The sequence below is a fragment of the Haliotis cracherodii genome, unplaced genomic scaffold (genome assembly GCF_022045235.1).
Source record: "Haliotis cracherodii isolate W230 unplaced genomic scaffold, xgHalCrac1.p SCAF_11, whole genome shotgun sequence".
Taxonomy (NCBI): Eukaryota; Metazoa; Mollusca; class Gastropoda; order Lepetellida; family Haliotidae; genus Haliotis; species Haliotis cracherodii.
The window spans coordinates 46,189,505-46,206,390 of record NW_027266266.1 but is presented as its reverse complement, the minus strand read 5'-3'; the positions used below and the strand labels follow the sequence as shown (position 1 = coordinate 46,206,390).

The following is a 16,886-nucleotide window of genomic DNA, read 5'->3' as shown; positions in this document are numbered from 1 at the left end:
ATGTCACTGTAAATATGGCGATGAAATGTTTCTTATTTCAGGCAAGGAAGCGAGATGGCTCGTTCAACGCGTCCTGTAACTTTATGGGCTGTTTGTTTCTTGCTGCAGCGTTGAAAACGTGTGTGTGTGGGGGGGGGGGGGGGGGGGGGATTGTGAGGATTGTCCTAAGACAGTCAACGTGCCTGAGACGCTGTCATGAGGGAAAGGTCCGCTGATGATATTGTCGTAACTGCTTTCGGGCGTCCAGTGCGACCCTACTACAGTTACTAAATGTATTGCCGTTCCTGGTCATCATGGTCATTTTCGCCATGACTTTGCCACTTTGCCAAGTAGTGATTGGTCTAACGACGCTTACTCTAACGACGCTTAGTTGTCTCTATCAGCATTCATACTCGCATAATAAGGAAACGCAACACCAGCTTTATACTCACATAGTTTTTACCTACTCTCAGCCCATCTATCAATACAGGACAGGATCAGACCGACCAGACTCACCACTTAATGGGGAAAACTTCAGGATTCGACGCGATCGGTTGCAAACCGCGCTCTCTTCTCCTAATGTTAAAGTATCATTTTATAGTGTTCGGGCCTGGCCTGTCTTTGTCACATGTCACCATACCTCATTTTGATTAGTTAAAAGTGAGATCTGACCATGAACTCATGTGTGTCGTAATCGGAAAAATACAGAAGCCTACGTGCCAGATTGCTCATCTCTCTATTGATTTTGTGACTCTCTCCGGATGCTACAAATGAAAATTAAGTACCTTGCCTCTTTGCTTGTTTCATTAACTAATTGACGATAACATGGAACGAATCCAATGATAAACATGAAATGTCAAGAATACACTTGTGATCAATGTGAAATGTCTTTTATCTATTGATTCCTTTCGAACTAACTATATCTAATGCAACTCCTCATTGCAGCTAGATGCATTTTTAACCTTATAACAATATGTGTGTATCGATTAGGAAAATCATTGAGGTTATCCCCACTGATAACTGATTTTATTCGACTAAAGTACATTGTATGTAAATCACAGCGTGTATTTGAACTGAAGATGACAGTCGGCCATATTCTCCTGGTAGAGCTGATCAAACCACTCGTTCTGGGCCACAGTGAACCAGTTCTTCCAGTCACCTACTCCCCCTGGAAAAAAACAAGTGTTGTAAGCATAGCCTGCAACTAAATCTGAGCCATGTCACTACTTCTGTTTTAAACTATAGTGAAAGGAAGCCACCCCTGATCGTCAGGCGATTTTATGTGGAAAGTTTAATCGCTCTCCCGAAATTGCCATAAATGTGTTGCAACTTAACTTACATAAGTCCACCATAAGGCCATCGCAACCTTATCCATAGTCTTGTGTTAGGGTAGGAAGCATGCATCCTGCAGGAGACTATGTTCGCCTGATGCAATAAGTAAAATATCTGCTTGACATGATGGAGACACAGCAGTACTGGTATGGTGGCAACATTTTGGATGCTGACAATTTATAGTCCTTTTTATACTGTGTCGTTGTGTAATTATGGTCATTTCAACTTTGTCAAACTAGTTTTAAAGGTAAATATGTGAAGTAGTCCACTGTCCCTCGACGATTTAGATCAGTCATTATTGTTTAAAAGTATTGTCATTATTGTCACAAAAGGCTAAAATACTCCCTATGCGACTTTCAATTCACTTTTGCGTTGCATTTCTCGGTGAACTTCAATATTTGTTTCTACAATTTATCTTTACCTTTTCTAAACACTGCTCCATCATAAAATGCATTTATTTTGAGAGTCCTCATGGCCGTCAGCGTTGTGTTGTCACAGATTCTGGACAGGAAGTCATCCGTTCTCTCTACACCAAGGAACTCACACATCCTCCTCATCCCCCGCATCTGATCCTGGGATTACATTAAGACGAGTTAACACATCTCCGACATCCTTTCATAAGGCCTGTTCATTGTTTCTCCGCTACACTTAAACCATCACAAAATAACTCACCATAGAAAATATTGCCACAATATGACACATAACATATAACAAGATAAATCCGACGGTTACCTACAACCCTGATATGTATCCATGAGTTCTCATACCTTTATACATTTGTTGCGAACAAACCTACTTAATGTGTCCACATGTTGCCTCACCACACCTGCCTATTGTCCTCTCGTGCTGCACATCATATCCCTGCTTAATGTATTCACCTGTGTCTGCGCTATGCCGAGACATACTTGCTCAATGTGTTCACGCGATGCTTTATCACACCTGCTTACTGTGTTGCCTCGCTATACCTAATTAATGTGTCCTGATCTTGCTTAATTTGTTCACGGTTTGCCAACACATACTTTTTGGTATTCCCTCGACATACCTGTTTTATGTGTCCAATTGTTGCCCACACCTTCTTCATGTGTCCTCATTTTGCCACGACGTACCTACTTAATGTGTTCTCGATTTGCCACGTTTACCAGTTTAATGGGATTTCCCAACGTACCCACTTCATGTATTTGGGTGTTGCTCCGCCATACCTGCTTGAGGTCTTCGTAGAAGAGAGTCAACACAGGCAGATCAGGATTTCTCTTTTTCACCTGCTCCCAGTCACTAACATAGTCCATCCATGATCCATACATAACTGTAACAATATGAAGTTTTCTACACTGACCTGGGTCATGTACAACCGTCATTTTAGAATGCATATTTTTGCAGTATCCAAGGCAATTAATCTAAAAATCAAAGGTTGTCAGCCAATGATAAGAAATGCGATCATGGGAATGAAATGGACAGAACCCTCTCCACAACCACAAGAAACATCTGACAAAAGTCAAACGCACAATTCCGAATGCGTCACGAGCACGAGGTGTTTGGGAAAAGGTGATATGAAACGTATTTACAGGAAGTATGTTTGTAGTAAGAATGGTCAATGAAAAGATGTGTTAATGAAGGATGGTGTAAAGATGGATAAAAAATAATTATAGTGAAGAAGACCTTTGTTATCAGATGAAGAAGGATTACAAGAAGAAGGATGCTTGGTAAGAACGGACAAAGTAGGAATGTTAACACAATGGAATATTGCCGGAAGGGGGGAATGGTAAAACTAGTAGATAACATAACAGTCAGTGCCCCCTATTTTCGGCAGGAATTTGAATTTAGGAAGGATGATAATAGAAAGATAGAAAGATGTTAAGTAATCTGAAATCAACATGTTCTATTTGTTTTTATGATTCCATTCTATCCTTGAGACTCCGAGGAAAGGCAGACTAATAACGACGTCAGTGTGCTTGATTTTGCCAGTCATGGCGTCACGTCTGTTGACTTTTCCAAATTGTTTTTTCAAATAGGTAGGCCTATTTTATTTATAATTCCCCTCAATTCTGGAGACGATCATCCATGCATTTTTGCAAAAATATGAGCTTATGTATGCAACACACTGACACTTACATCCCTCAATATCATAGAAAATGTTAACATGTACAAGAAGAAGATTCGTTTTGTTTACATTTTCAGAATACAGAGATTAGTTTCACACTGGAATATATTTCAGTTGATTTCATTTGGACCTTTTGTATTAGTGACTTAGATCATTTTTAATTTGATTCTTAATGTTATGATGAATTCAGTTGATTGTTGTATCGCAGATGAGTGTTAAATAGGCATCGCGACTGATTTTGCAACACTATCCAACATGGAGGTTCGGTTCAGGGTTTCTACGACGTTTCGGACACGAATAAAGAGTTACTGGATTCTTTTCGGAATAATCATTTGTGTTTGGACACAGTGCAGACACCCGACAGTTCTGTTATATAACTTCCCATGTAGCTAGCCGTTATTCGAATGAATAATTACATTGATAATGAGGAATTAATGAAATGAGCAAATGGCTATAATTTCGTTGTACATTATTTTCAGATGTCGTTTATTGTACATAGGCTTTGTCTAAAATAGTTAATGGCATAATAGATACTTTCCCTCAGAATACAAAACTGTGACGTGTATTTGTGTGCGTGACGTTTTTTAAATTTTAGAAACATATTATGGACCTAATCTAGGTCAACAGTGTACAGTCACATATCCTGCCATTTCAAATGCCACTATGAATATTTTAACCTGGAAAAATAGATTGTTTACAGTGCTGCGAAAGCGAAAGCGTCTCCGGTCTTCGGTTGATATCTGCACATGTGCTGGCGGAACGTTTAACAGATATGTAGAGAGAAAGAGGTGATACCACATACAAATATATTACTGACGTTATCACCTTTATCCTTCACCACAGTATTTGAGTTACTTCCCTTACATTCGCCCCAATGGCCGTCACTGCGGCCTGGATGGTACCATCCCAGTATGTTCTTTCCAGCGATGGAACAGTTTCCTCCTGTCTGTATGAGTGAGTGAGTGAGTTTGGTTTTACGTCGCTTTTAGCAATATTCTAGCAATATCACGGCGGGGGACACCAGAAATGGGCTTCACACATTGTACAAATGTCGGGAATCGAAACCGCGTCTTCGGCGTGACGAGCGAACGCTTTAACTACTAGGCTACCCGACCGCCCCCTGTCTGTATGATTAGCTCAAGCACTTAAAAAGCTTGTAACGCGCAGCTCTAGATTCATTTTAACGTGTTTTGATGATTTTCAACCAAACCAAATACTCTATTGAATGTTATGATGTTATGTCGAATTCCATGTTTTTTGATAGACACATGTCGTGTATTACTCTGCCTGTGAGTAATGTCAACATGCCCTGAGAGATACTAACATTTGGTGTGTAATGCCAATTTGTGGGCTAATGTAGACCTGACCTGAGTGACTCTGACATATGGTGTGTATTACCCAGTTGTAGACTATTCTTAACTTAACCTGAGTGAACCTAACACATTTCCATATTTATCTAATTGTGGCCTGATTTGCTAGGACTAACTTCCTTCTGGTGGGAAGGAACATCGCAGTCTGAAACTTCACGTAAACCTACAGATAAGAGGGCCACATATTGACAATAACAGACGCCGATATTTGCAGTACATAGAGGATGTGTCTAAAACCAACCCTGGCGCAGTCAGAGGTCGCAAATCGCCGCGCCAATGATTTGGTTGGTTTGTTGTTTAACGCCGCACTAGTATTCCAGCTATATTACGGCGGTCTGTAAATAAACGAGTCTGGACCAGACAATCCAGTGATTGACATCCACGCAATTGGGACCGATGACATGCATCAACCAAGTCAGCGAGCCTGACCACCCGATCCCGTTAGTCGTCTTTTACGACAAGCATAGTCGCCACTTTTACGGCAAGCATAGGTTGCTGAAGACCTAGTCTATCCCGGAATCTTCACGGGTTCCGCGCCAATGAGTGTATCGAGAACCCCGAAAGCTGTTTCCGTACACAATATGAAAAGCAAAAGTCAGTTTGGTAAGTCCTCCCTAAATAATACCATTTATAAGAAAAAATATGCACTTATAAGATTTAGTAATACAACATGTAACTTATGATGCCGATTATCAGAAAATTTATTAAGTAGGGTAAATTGAAAAAAAAATACAACTTGCAAGTACTTTATGTTAGTTAATAAAATCTCTCAATCAAAATGTGCTTTCATGTAACTTTCTTTTTCAAATTTCTGTTGTGTGTAGATCTAATCATTTGATGAATCTGTGTAAAAAAATTATCAAGAAAGTGTGCTTATTTCTGATATTGTAGGCTTAGATAATTGAAAATCAATCTTAAAGACTCCAATAACAAACGCACGATGGTTCGTTTGCACATCTGCATCGTTCGTCTTTGGCAGAATTCCATAACTCTTTATATTTATATATTTCAGCCCACTCTCTTTGACACGAGCAAACGCATCTACTTCAGCCCGTCGAAGGAAGGAAAGTGATATTTGGTATCTCCTATGGGTCAAAACACGATACAGACGACAGTGAAGCGGATCTGTGCAGTGGCCTACATTACAGGATAAGACGAAACATTCCCTCCAACTGCTGCCACCAGACTCAACGAAGCTCACCTCAGTGAGCGGCGGATATGCGAGCAAACAGGTACAAGGTCAACGATAATATATGCATGGATGTTAAAAGACGTTTTCATACTTTGGGCTTGCGGCAATTACATCATACATTTACGGGTTAGGAAATCAGTGATTGTATGTGATCTGAAATTTGAAGGTGGTATTATCCGTCAAGAATTCAAATTAAAACTTTTGAAATGGTACAGTATAGACATCGAAATGCCTTGATTTAAAACAAGGTTTATAAGCAGTTGTGTACTAATATCAACATGATCTACCCTCGGTTTCACATTGCAAGAACTTCCATCAATGCTAGAATTGTCCAAAAGGGAAAAAATACACGCTGTTGATAACACAAGAGCTACTTACCAACGAACGATCAACATCCTCACACATCGTGATTGTTATAACATAGCAGTTGGACTATGTACTGATCAAAACTACAACTGTGTGGGTCACCCGGTTAATGGTAAACAGCTGTGTCACAAGCCAGGGCTGAGTGTGCATTTTAACAAATGTTAATCTGAAACCAGGGACTAGCATCGTAACGATCCTAAGTAATAAGACCACCATAATAAGATGCAGCGATACACTTTAAGAAGCTGTTCATTTACACTAGAGGTCCAAATGGTTTATAAATTTCCGCCGAAAAGGTAACTACAAAACCCAAGGGAAACTACAGTTTAATATACATAAGCATACAAGGAAATAAGAACTCGTTCAGTATCCAGTGTGAAATAGTTGGATTATTGCTAAAAGCGGCTTAAAACCTTAAAACCCCAACATACTTAAGCTTGTAAAGCAGAGATGTCGGACTCAGCAGACAATTTAGCTTTGAATTTACCACTCGTCAACATGCATACGAAGCATGATTTTTCGTCTCGCAAATATGGCATCATAATAATTTACCATTTTAATGGTTTCTTCCTCCGGCACTGGTGGCACAGGCGTGTAAGGCGTCACAATTCGCGTTGCGTTTGTAAGGCGTTCCTGATCCTATGATCGTGGGTTCGCTTTAAGTACACTGTCAGTACTTAAGGTGACAGTTTGCCAACTTCTCCTGGTAGAGCAGATGGAACCACTCGCTCTGGGCCACAGGGAACCAGTTCTTACAGTCACCGACTGTTTGCAACCACGGTTTAGCCATGCCGATAGTGCGGTCTTTTATATAATAAAGGGAAGTGCCAGCGATGTTAAGTATGGAGGCCAAACATTGCACGTTGACAATCTAATCATATAAAGCCCGTTTTATATTGTGTCGTTGTGTAATAGTTGTCATTTTAAAAATATTTATGTATGTGATAATCTGTACTGTACTGAGCTGATCATACAAAGAGCTGGATCATACCCAGAGCTGCATAGGCTGCTTGTCTGGTCTGCTTGGGAGGTCTGGACCATATGTAGACAGAATGAGACTATACCTTATACCGTGTAACTAGTTTATTACCCTTGACTTTCATCACAGTATTTGAGTTAACTTCCTTACATTTTGCCGCAATGTCCGTCACTGTTGCTTAGCTGGCCCCTTAACCTTGTCCTTATCAACTTGTCCTCATAACATATGACTGTTTTCCTGAGTCATCAAAGAAAGTACGGAATGTCACACTTTTACGTAAAATGGATTGAACTCAGAAGAAACATGACCAAGTGACATAAAATGTGAAACAAAACATGGTTGTCAGCCTTGTGTCACGCAGTCTGTTGTACCAAACAAAGGCTGCGTAAATACACGTGGCGACAAAAATGTTGCGCCAAACTAAACGTGCTGCAGGTATACTGGTTCCTTAATAATTTATTGGCACAAATTTACATCTGCATTCGCATGTATCATCTATTCTATGATGTATATAACGAAAAATGTCAAGTTTGGTCTCTGGTGTAAACCATCTTATTTATCTCTTCCTATAAACCAGATAATTTTTTAAATAATACTATGAACATACTACTAAAGATATTCTTGAAAAAAACATATTGCAACAACGTATTTCTCATGGCAGACAAGTTCTTCTTTTCTTCAACAGTCTGAGGCAAAATTGTATTTTCAAGCATTTATAAAATATTTTTGCAACAACATCCCAGCGCTGGCCCATCTCCTCGAATATGAAATGGTCGACCTAACACATAGTGTGTATTATTCAGTTGTTGACTATTGCCAACGTGACCTGAATGAACCTGACGTTTGGTGTGTCGGCAGATCTACTTTCAGATTAACATTGTAACGTGCTTCCGTTAATGCTTCCAATGTCCAGTAGGGGCGGTTGGGTAAGCCTAGTGGTTGAAGTGTTCGCTCATCACAGTGTAGACACTGGTTCAGCCAAAGTTAATATTGTAGAATGGAGGGAGTGATTGCTGTTTAACACCATAGTGAGTAATGTTCCAGCTATATCACTGCAACCTGAGTCTGAATTGAGTCTGAACCAGACAGACCAGAGTCTGAAAACCAAATCCATTAATACATGGTACTTAGTCTATTCGAGCAACACACGTAGATTACAATTTCCCCCGAAATTAATACGGTAAGAATTTGGCCCTGGTGGCTCATGATTATTTGTGTGCATGACCCGTAATATCATGCATACACACACACACACACACACACACACACACACACACACACACACACACAGATGCAGATCTAATGTTTCATTCTTTTTATTATGGTCACAGTTCATATTTAAGTACATACATAGACAATGATTGGCAATGAAATATTATATTTTTTTACATAGAGAGCGCCCGATTGTGGATAACACTGGTAGTCATGTGTAGTCTACCCGCAATGCCGCGCTATTCACTTTGCCTACTCAAACTACTCTAGCCATTTCTACCGACTCTCCCTAGTCCACAACACCATTATTTCAATGAATATCTGAACTCCAAAGGACAATCCTTTATCTTCTCCTTGAAGAGATGGTCACACCACTCATTTTGAGCGACAGTGAACCAATTCTTCCAGTCGCCAACCTCACCTGACAAAAACAAAAGTCAATGCTTGAATCAAATGCGTTTATCAAATTTGTATTCTTGTATTTTTGTTCATCAGGCACTTTCTCGGCACAAGAATCTTATAGTATCGTGAAGTCATTTCGTAAAATAATTGTGTACATCAACTTTGTAACATTGTCTCAGCATATGTATTGTATGCAGCACATTTCTATAGCTGTGTTGTACTCACGGATATTATCTCTTTGTATATGGGCCGGAGGCCTTAAGTACGATAAAACCACTTGAACTTCTGTCTTCTTGCACACAATATTCGGTCATGTTGTCTAAACATTCGGTTTCCAGTGTTCCTGAACACAGAATGCTAAGAACAAAGGGACAACTGACACACAATCATGCATCTAATACCCTAAATGTAGTCTTATTTTGTTAGTATGGCAACTATGTAATGTGTTTCATCAGACTGCTGAGTCACACGACGAGCTTTGCGGCCCACTTACATGCTTCTCGTACAAACTAACCAAAAGTATGTGAAGAAAACATTTGACACGTTTATACAAGTACATGAAATAATAGACTTTTGGAAGAATGTTCGCCTATAGAGTAAATACCATATACAAGAATTATGCGATCCTTAGAGTGTCATTCTTGAGAATAAGAACTGTGATTGTGACGTATTTCCATTCACTCAGAAATAATATATTTAATACTAAAGTAAATAACAAACTCTTTGTTCTACATCGATTATGCAATTAGAAAGTTTATAACAACTATCATAAGGTTTAGAAATGACTGCTAACTTCCTTTTATCATTCTTTTAAGATCCATCCATACTTTCATTAGTGAAATTGATGGACTTTCAGATAGCGTAAGCGACCAACACAACTTTGATTCCAATGTGAACACCTCGTCATTACATTATTACAATACTATCATCACAAATATCAGACATCCACAATCCCTGTCTGAGTCTGTCTTATAAACGGATATCAGAATGTTATCTGGTTATATCAACCCCAAGCTTGACCCTTGAAAAGGAATTGAGAGATTCAGACCTTATGATAATGTAGTGATAATATGTGAGACCAATATGCCAACATATTAATTACTGGAAAGTACATTTTTCTCCAAATAGTTGTCGGCGATGTCTATGCAATGGCGGCTAATTATATGTTAATATAAAATTATTCAACAGATGGTAATTTAGTTTCATCAAACTCGACCAATCATCCATATATTCGTTAGGATATATACCTTTTCTCAGCAACAAATGTCGAGATAACTGATCGGTGTATTGGTTCGTTAAAGCAATGTCATCAGGATTGTTGGCATTAGCTTAACTGTCCAGAGAAGATAACAGAAACTACGCTATCTATGAATCTGAGCCCATTACTTTGTTTTGCTCTCGCTTTTCCATCCTTGTCTGTATAATGTATTTTTTTAGTCAAAGAGCATGATATATATCATTCCATGTTATGAAGAATACATCTTAAGCCGCCATCAGTCTTTGAGATAGCTTGCATTATGAGATGAGAATCCTATCCTCTAAGATTATGAAATACAACTCGGATTGGTATTGTTTGGGGATTTATTTAAGTTTTAAGTTGGTTCACCATCATACGGCACAGCTATGTATCCAAACCCGAAAGCCTTATGTTGTTGAGCTTGACATGTCTAACTGCATTCAGTTCTGCATTCGTGCCGGTCGGGTAGTCTAGTGGTTAAAGCGTTCGCTCGTCACGCCGAAGACCCGGGTTCGATTCTGTATTATACGGAGTGATTCACTCATGATAAAATCTATGTCCATCATTTACAACCCTCCTCAATTCGGTGCATATTAAACGATTTGCATGCATGGTTCAGCCAAAGTTAACATTGTAGAATGGAGGGAGTGATTGTTGTTCAATATAGTGAGTAATGTTCCAGCTATGTCACTGCAACGTGTAAACAACTGAGTCTGAACCAGACAGACCAGGGTCTGAACACCAAATCCAGTAATACATGGTATTTAGTCTATTCGAACAACTCGAATAACAATTTCCTCCGAAATACCTAATGTAAGAATTTGGCCCTGGTGGCTGATGATTACGTGTATGCATGACCCATAATATCCTGCACACAAACACAGACAAACACACACAAACACACACACACACAAACACACACACACACTCTCATGGCATCTTAGTGGGCACCACCACACCTCTCCGCTGGAGGAAGTCAGTAACGATACGTGCTCGGTGGGCACAAGCATTACCGTCTTCTCACCAGTTCAGGTACCTTTTTGGATGGACCATACGCAGCGGTGTTCTGGTGATCCCGACACATACCCACCCCCCAATGCCTTACGTCGACCTTCACATGACGAATGTGAACGTGGACTCATCTGAAATGATTACACAAGACCTTCGGCGATTCACTCAGTTTCTATGCTCAAAACACCATTGGCGTTTGTCCAACCAATTGTCAGCGAGTTGTTTTGTTTTTGTTGCTGAAGCGTGATTGCAGACAAATGCAGATATAATGTTTCATTCCTTTTATTGTGGTCACAGTTCACATTAAAGTACATACATAGACAATGATTGGCAATGAAATAATATATTCTTTCACAAAGAGAGCACCTAATTGTGGATAACACTGGTCTTCATGTGTCGTCCACCCGCAATGCCGCGCTATTCAATCTGCCTACTCTCTCTAGTCCACAACACCATTATTTCAATGAATATCTGAACTCCAAAGGACAATCCTTCATCTTCTCCTTGAATAGATGGTCACACCACTCATTTTGAGCGACAGTGAACCAATTCTTCCAGTCGCCAACCTCACCTGACAAAAACAAAAGTCAATGCTTGAATCAAATGGTAGAATATTGTAATGCTGTACTTTTGATATGTACGATATGCAAAAGAAACCACCAGGTTGCTGGTATCTATGATGTTAGTCTCTCTATGGGAATGTAGCATTGCTTCCTTTAAATAACCATCACAAATCGTTCCCATGCTTATATAAAGAGCATGACAACAAATATACGGACAAAGGCAAGTGAAACTGATAGTACTAGAGCTAATCTCGTCTAACGTTTTATCTTCTCGTCCAACATTAATAATCAAACACAATATGGTAATTGGTAAAAGATATGGAATGATCTATCACTTGAAATAAAACAATCCCAAAGTCATCGTTTTTTAGGAGACAGTTCAAAACGTTTCCCCTTAACTTTTTACGACTCTTCCAACAAGCGCGCAGAGCATGCGTTACTGTGTCAATGTTAGTGCTATACAAGTGTATATATGTATATATATATACACTTGTATGTATATGTATATATATAATTATCATTATCATTAATACCCCGTGAGTCATCCATTCACGACATCTAATCACCCTTGTTAATCCCTTCATCATTGCAAAAAATACAGCGTATCCGCATCTTGCAGCAATCATATATATAACTATAAGCTTCCTGAATTGCTCAGGGAATTCTCGTGAATAGTCAAGTGGTCACGGTTGTTTTACAGTTACTGAACAAAGGACCCCCTCACCTTATGGCAGCAGTGCTGTGCAGTGCTACCATGCCTTTCTTCGATGTCAAGTAATCCCTACCCTCTTTCCCACCCTTGCCTAATATATAAATGACTATTAGTGACAAAAAGCAACCCTGTCTAAAAGTTTCTAGATATTACATTGCACCGAACGCACTGGATCACATTTCAAACATAACCTTTTCTCGAATTCTGATTCCACTGGGCAACCAACAATCACATTTTCTACATATTCCATTCCACAGAGGGTACTGTGAGATTCATACTCACACTTTCTAGATATTCCATCTGACTTAGCGCACTGGGAGATAAATGCTCACCCTTTCTATACATGACCTTGGACATGGGTGACTTGCTTTTCTGCATGGAGGCGAAGCTGCACTGATCACACACTTCCTTCACAAACTCATCACGCCTCTTAATTCCAAGGAAGGCTGCCACTTTTTTCATCTCGCGGAATACATTCTTTGAACATGTAAAACATAAACATCAATCATATCCAGAAAGACCAAAAGCCTGAACATGAACACACGACATTTTAAACACATTAATATACTGAACACACGAAACGATACCCATGAACACTCGTCATTATAAACACATTTACATACTGAACTCACGAAACGATAAACATGAACGTTCGTTGAGTTGTACAAACAGACTACATCAACACTAGATAACGTGCCTGCTCATGTCACATTTAACTTTCATGATCATGTTACAATGAAGTAACTAAACTTGGCTCACATGGTCACGAAATATGCTTTGCAGACGCCAAAGTAATGCGTTAGTAAGTGAGATGAGTTGTATGCCGCTTTTATCGATGTTTCAGCAACTTAGACCAACATGAATGGACTTCATGCAATGTACTTATTTGTGGATTCGAATCGGGGACATTGATGTGAAGAGGTTTATCCACATGGCATCAAGCCCATTTCCCCTACAATGAACATCACACTCAACACTATCATTTGTAAACAACAGAAGAATAACAAAACCATGTACCTCTTGCATGTCTTCATAGTTAATCGTCAGTATTGGGACGTCAGTGGTTTTCTTCACCTCCTCCCAATCCTTCACATAGTCGAACCAGGAACCGTAGTCAACTGAAATAAGGTACACACTGGTCACAAATCCATTGTCAGAAATAAATCGTATAGTAAAGCGGTTGGGCCTATGTTGTGTCAGAAATGTCGGACGAAAGCCCAAAGTGACGAGGTCGAAGAGGTCAACTTCCTCGATAAAAGCTACGACCAAGCAAATGGTGCAGATAAATCAAGGATGACAGTCATGGCCGATTTGGGATCAATGTACTCTGGCACAGCCAACGGATGGTAGAACTGTTATTTAAAGTATGCTTGATATGCAAGAAGAAAATATTGATCATCACCTGCAGTACATGTTTGCCATTGTGTGACCAAAGAAAAATACGAAAAGCACTCACACTTCCCCTCCAGTGAGGGTCGGACGAAATTCTTCCACTCTCCAGTGTATTTGTAGGCCTTCGATAGTTTCTTCGCATGGTTGTAATAAGAAACAGTCACGTCCTTGGGGTTCCTTGTCACGTACAGGATCCTAGGTTTCTTTACCTTAACTTGCTCTGGAAGTTCGTTGAAACTCACGTGAGTGTTCAGGATTCTAGGAGAAGGGACATCTTTGTAGTAGTCATCAACGTTGCAATTTTCCATCAAGTTAAATCCTTTGGCAACTTCATCATGTTCGAGTTGTCCCGCCGACAGCAGGCGAACCATCTCGTAGACCCAGTGAGTGCCTGCATAGAAACACCACAGAGGCCTTCATGGCTTGGGAAAAATAGATTCCATTTTTTCCTTGTACTTGACACATATTATTTATTACTACTAATGTGATATTAATGGAACAGAGCAAAGTTCGTATTTGTTTTGGGATGAGATCGCATTTGTGTTGAACGACCAGTCATATACTGTAAAATACATGTATCCTGTCACAATATAATGATGGGCGGTTGGGTAGCCTAGTGGTTAAAGCGTTCGCTCGTCACGCCGAAGACCCGGGTTTGATTCCCGAAATGGGTACAATGTGTGAAGCACCTTTCTGGTGTCTCACGCCGTAATATTGCTGGAATATTGCTACAATCGGCGTAAAACCATACTCATTCACTCACTCACTATATAATGAATAACGACCTGATGCTTTTCCTACCATATCCCCTCCCCCAAAACAAAGAGAAACATCCAATGAAGTCAGGTTGGTTCTCACATTTTCAGATTATCTTGATGTAGACCAGAGATTGTAAGCAAAATGTGATTCCTGACCTGAGGAAGATTTTGGCATAATTATAATTCTGTATTGATAGGTACAGTCTACATACCTGACTTTGGAAAAGTACACACTAGAATATCATCAGAGCGGATTTCAGCAGATGATAATGTCTCCAGCACGTTTTTCTCCATACATCCGGGGAAATTTGGGTATTTGCGGCCATTGTAGCTTAACATCGCCAACTCATCTCCACCATCATCGGCTACATGTATCAACTCCATGGCGACTGCAGGTCTTAAGTTTCTTCACTCCTGAATGTGGTTATAAATTACTTAAATCGGATACTGAAGTATATTTAGGGTGTTGTTTATGATTATATTGCATTGGAGATAAACCGGAAACGATATAAGTAAACCGGTAGATCTAGGCATTCGGCCAATCTGGACCATGCAATCCAGTGATTGATATTGAGATCAACTATCAACACCGTTGGGGTACGATGACACGCCACGAACCAAGTCGCCAAGCCGGATCACTCAATACATCATATCGCATCTTACGCCAAGCATATGTTGATGGGGGCCAATTCTTAGCCGGAATGCCCACGGAACAGGAACATCCTTGAAGTTAAAACGATAACTCGTTATGCCTGGGTGAAGTGGAGGAACCTCATACATGATGTGCATTAAAAGCTGTGGACTATTGTCAATATGACGGTAAGGAACCTGCCATATGATGTGCACTATAAAGCATAGACTGAGTGAATATGACATATGACGTACAATTAACAACCGTGGGCTGTTGAGGACATAATCAGTTTTGAGCAGACACATCACAACCGCGAATGCTTTCGACTGCAGTTCACATTGACAGACACAGATTCAGGAGACACGCGAACATGTGTGGACGCATGTAGTTTCCATACTGGAAAGAGAGTTTTTCTCTTACGACTCCCTGACTGACTCGTTGAAAGAGCATGTGCCCGGGGGGAGGTAAATCTGAGACCGATCCCTGACCGCATAATAGCAAAATACATTATCTATAAGGTATAAAATGTGCTGTTACCCTGTCTGGCGATGAGTCAGAATGATGTATCTATATCTCTTGCGAATCTATATTAAACTATGGCATGGTATCTCATTGAGCAAACACTACAAAACCGGTATATGCCTGGCACCTAGTACAAGCACCAACACGAACGTGCCAGAAGGTAGCTGTATAAGTGAAATAATATTGAACTTACCGTACCACTTTAATTTACCAGTTGGTCAAGAAGAGTAACATGCGTTACGTTACACACCAGAACACAACATAAACTCAACACTGGACGACCAACCCCTTAAATATACTTTCTTATCGTAGCAGTTTTCATATCTGACTGTTGCGTCACTGAAAATGCGAACTTTGCCACCCTATCACATGCTGTTCGTACCTAGTTACTGACACAAACTGAGACCTTTCTGTCATATCTGTGTACACCATTAGGTCATCGTGACTTCTTCCACACAATATTCGGTGATGTTGTCTAAACATTCGGCTACCTGTTTTCTCGAACACAGAATGTAAAGTACAAAAGGACAACTGACACACAATAATGCATCTAATACCCTAAATGTAGTCTTATTTTGTTTGTATGGCAACAATGTAATGTGTTTCATCAGACTGCTGAGTCACACGACGAGATTTGCGGCCCACACACATGCTTCTCGTACAAACCAAAGGTATGTGGAGAAACCGCATCAAACCCTATCACATGCTGTTCGTACCTAGTTATTGACACAAGCTGAGACCTTCCTGTCAGAATCTGTGTACACTATTAGGTCATCGTGTCACCAACTTAGATAATGTCGTTTGTCTCAAGATATATAAAAAAAAATATTCTTAAAATTGATTTTGATATTGTTCTAGTTTGTGTATATGTCCTCCACAAGGATCTACTTATTATGATAATAAGTCATAATAGTGCTAGTGCTAGTGCATAGTGCATAATAGACCAGCTGGGGTTGTTTTTATGTGATTTATTACCCGATATATCAGATTGTCATATTATGTTTTGTGGAGACATGAACGCTCGTTGTGATAAAAAGAATAACTATAGAGACTTTAACCCACACATCATACAGAAAAGAGGTGATCTTTTCCAGCGGATACCACCCCGCCATTTGAGGATATAACTTCAC

General features: G+C 39.8%; 2 protein-coding genes across 3 annotated transcripts in view; both read right to left on the bottom strand.

Moving 5' to 3' along the window:
• Positions 1 to 1,034: 1,034 nt before the first annotated feature.
• On the bottom strand, positions 1,035 to 2,666 carry LOC139455140 (sulfotransferase 1A1-like). Its single transcript, XM_071236695.1, has 3 exons — positions 2,511 to 2,666; positions 1,733 to 1,883; positions 1,035 to 1,147 (listed from the first exon to the last, which is right to left on the bottom strand). Exons 1-3 carry the CDS (start codon positions 2,664 to 2,666, stop codon positions 1,035 to 1,037), a joined length of 420 nt encoding a protein of 139 aa, XP_071092796.1.
• An 8,793-nt stretch (positions 2,667 to 11,459) lies between these two features.
• LOC139456554 (sulfotransferase 1A3-like) overlaps positions 11,460 to 16,886 on the bottom strand; it is a 17,124-nt gene continuing 11,697 nt past the window's right edge. The window contains exons 1-6 of one of the 2 annotated variants that reach the window (XM_071238335.1): positions 15,950 to 16,054; positions 14,816 to 15,017; positions 13,910 to 14,236; positions 13,471 to 13,571; positions 12,786 to 12,930; positions 11,460 to 11,749 (exon numbers count right to left, since the gene is read on the bottom strand). In XM_071238335.1, coding sequence (XP_071094436.1) covers positions 11,634 to 11,749; positions 12,786 to 12,930; positions 13,471 to 13,571; positions 13,910 to 14,236; positions 14,816 to 14,987 — 861 coding nt within the window. In that variant the 5' untranslated portion in view covers positions 14,988 to 15,017; positions 15,950 to 16,054 and the 3' untranslated portion in view covers positions 11,460 to 11,633. Of the gene's footprint in view, positions 11,750 to 12,785; positions 12,931 to 13,470; positions 13,572 to 13,909; positions 14,237 to 14,815; positions 15,018 to 15,949; positions 16,055 to 16,886 lie in introns of those variants that run through there. The other variant, XM_071238336.1, reaches the window with a different exon arrangement.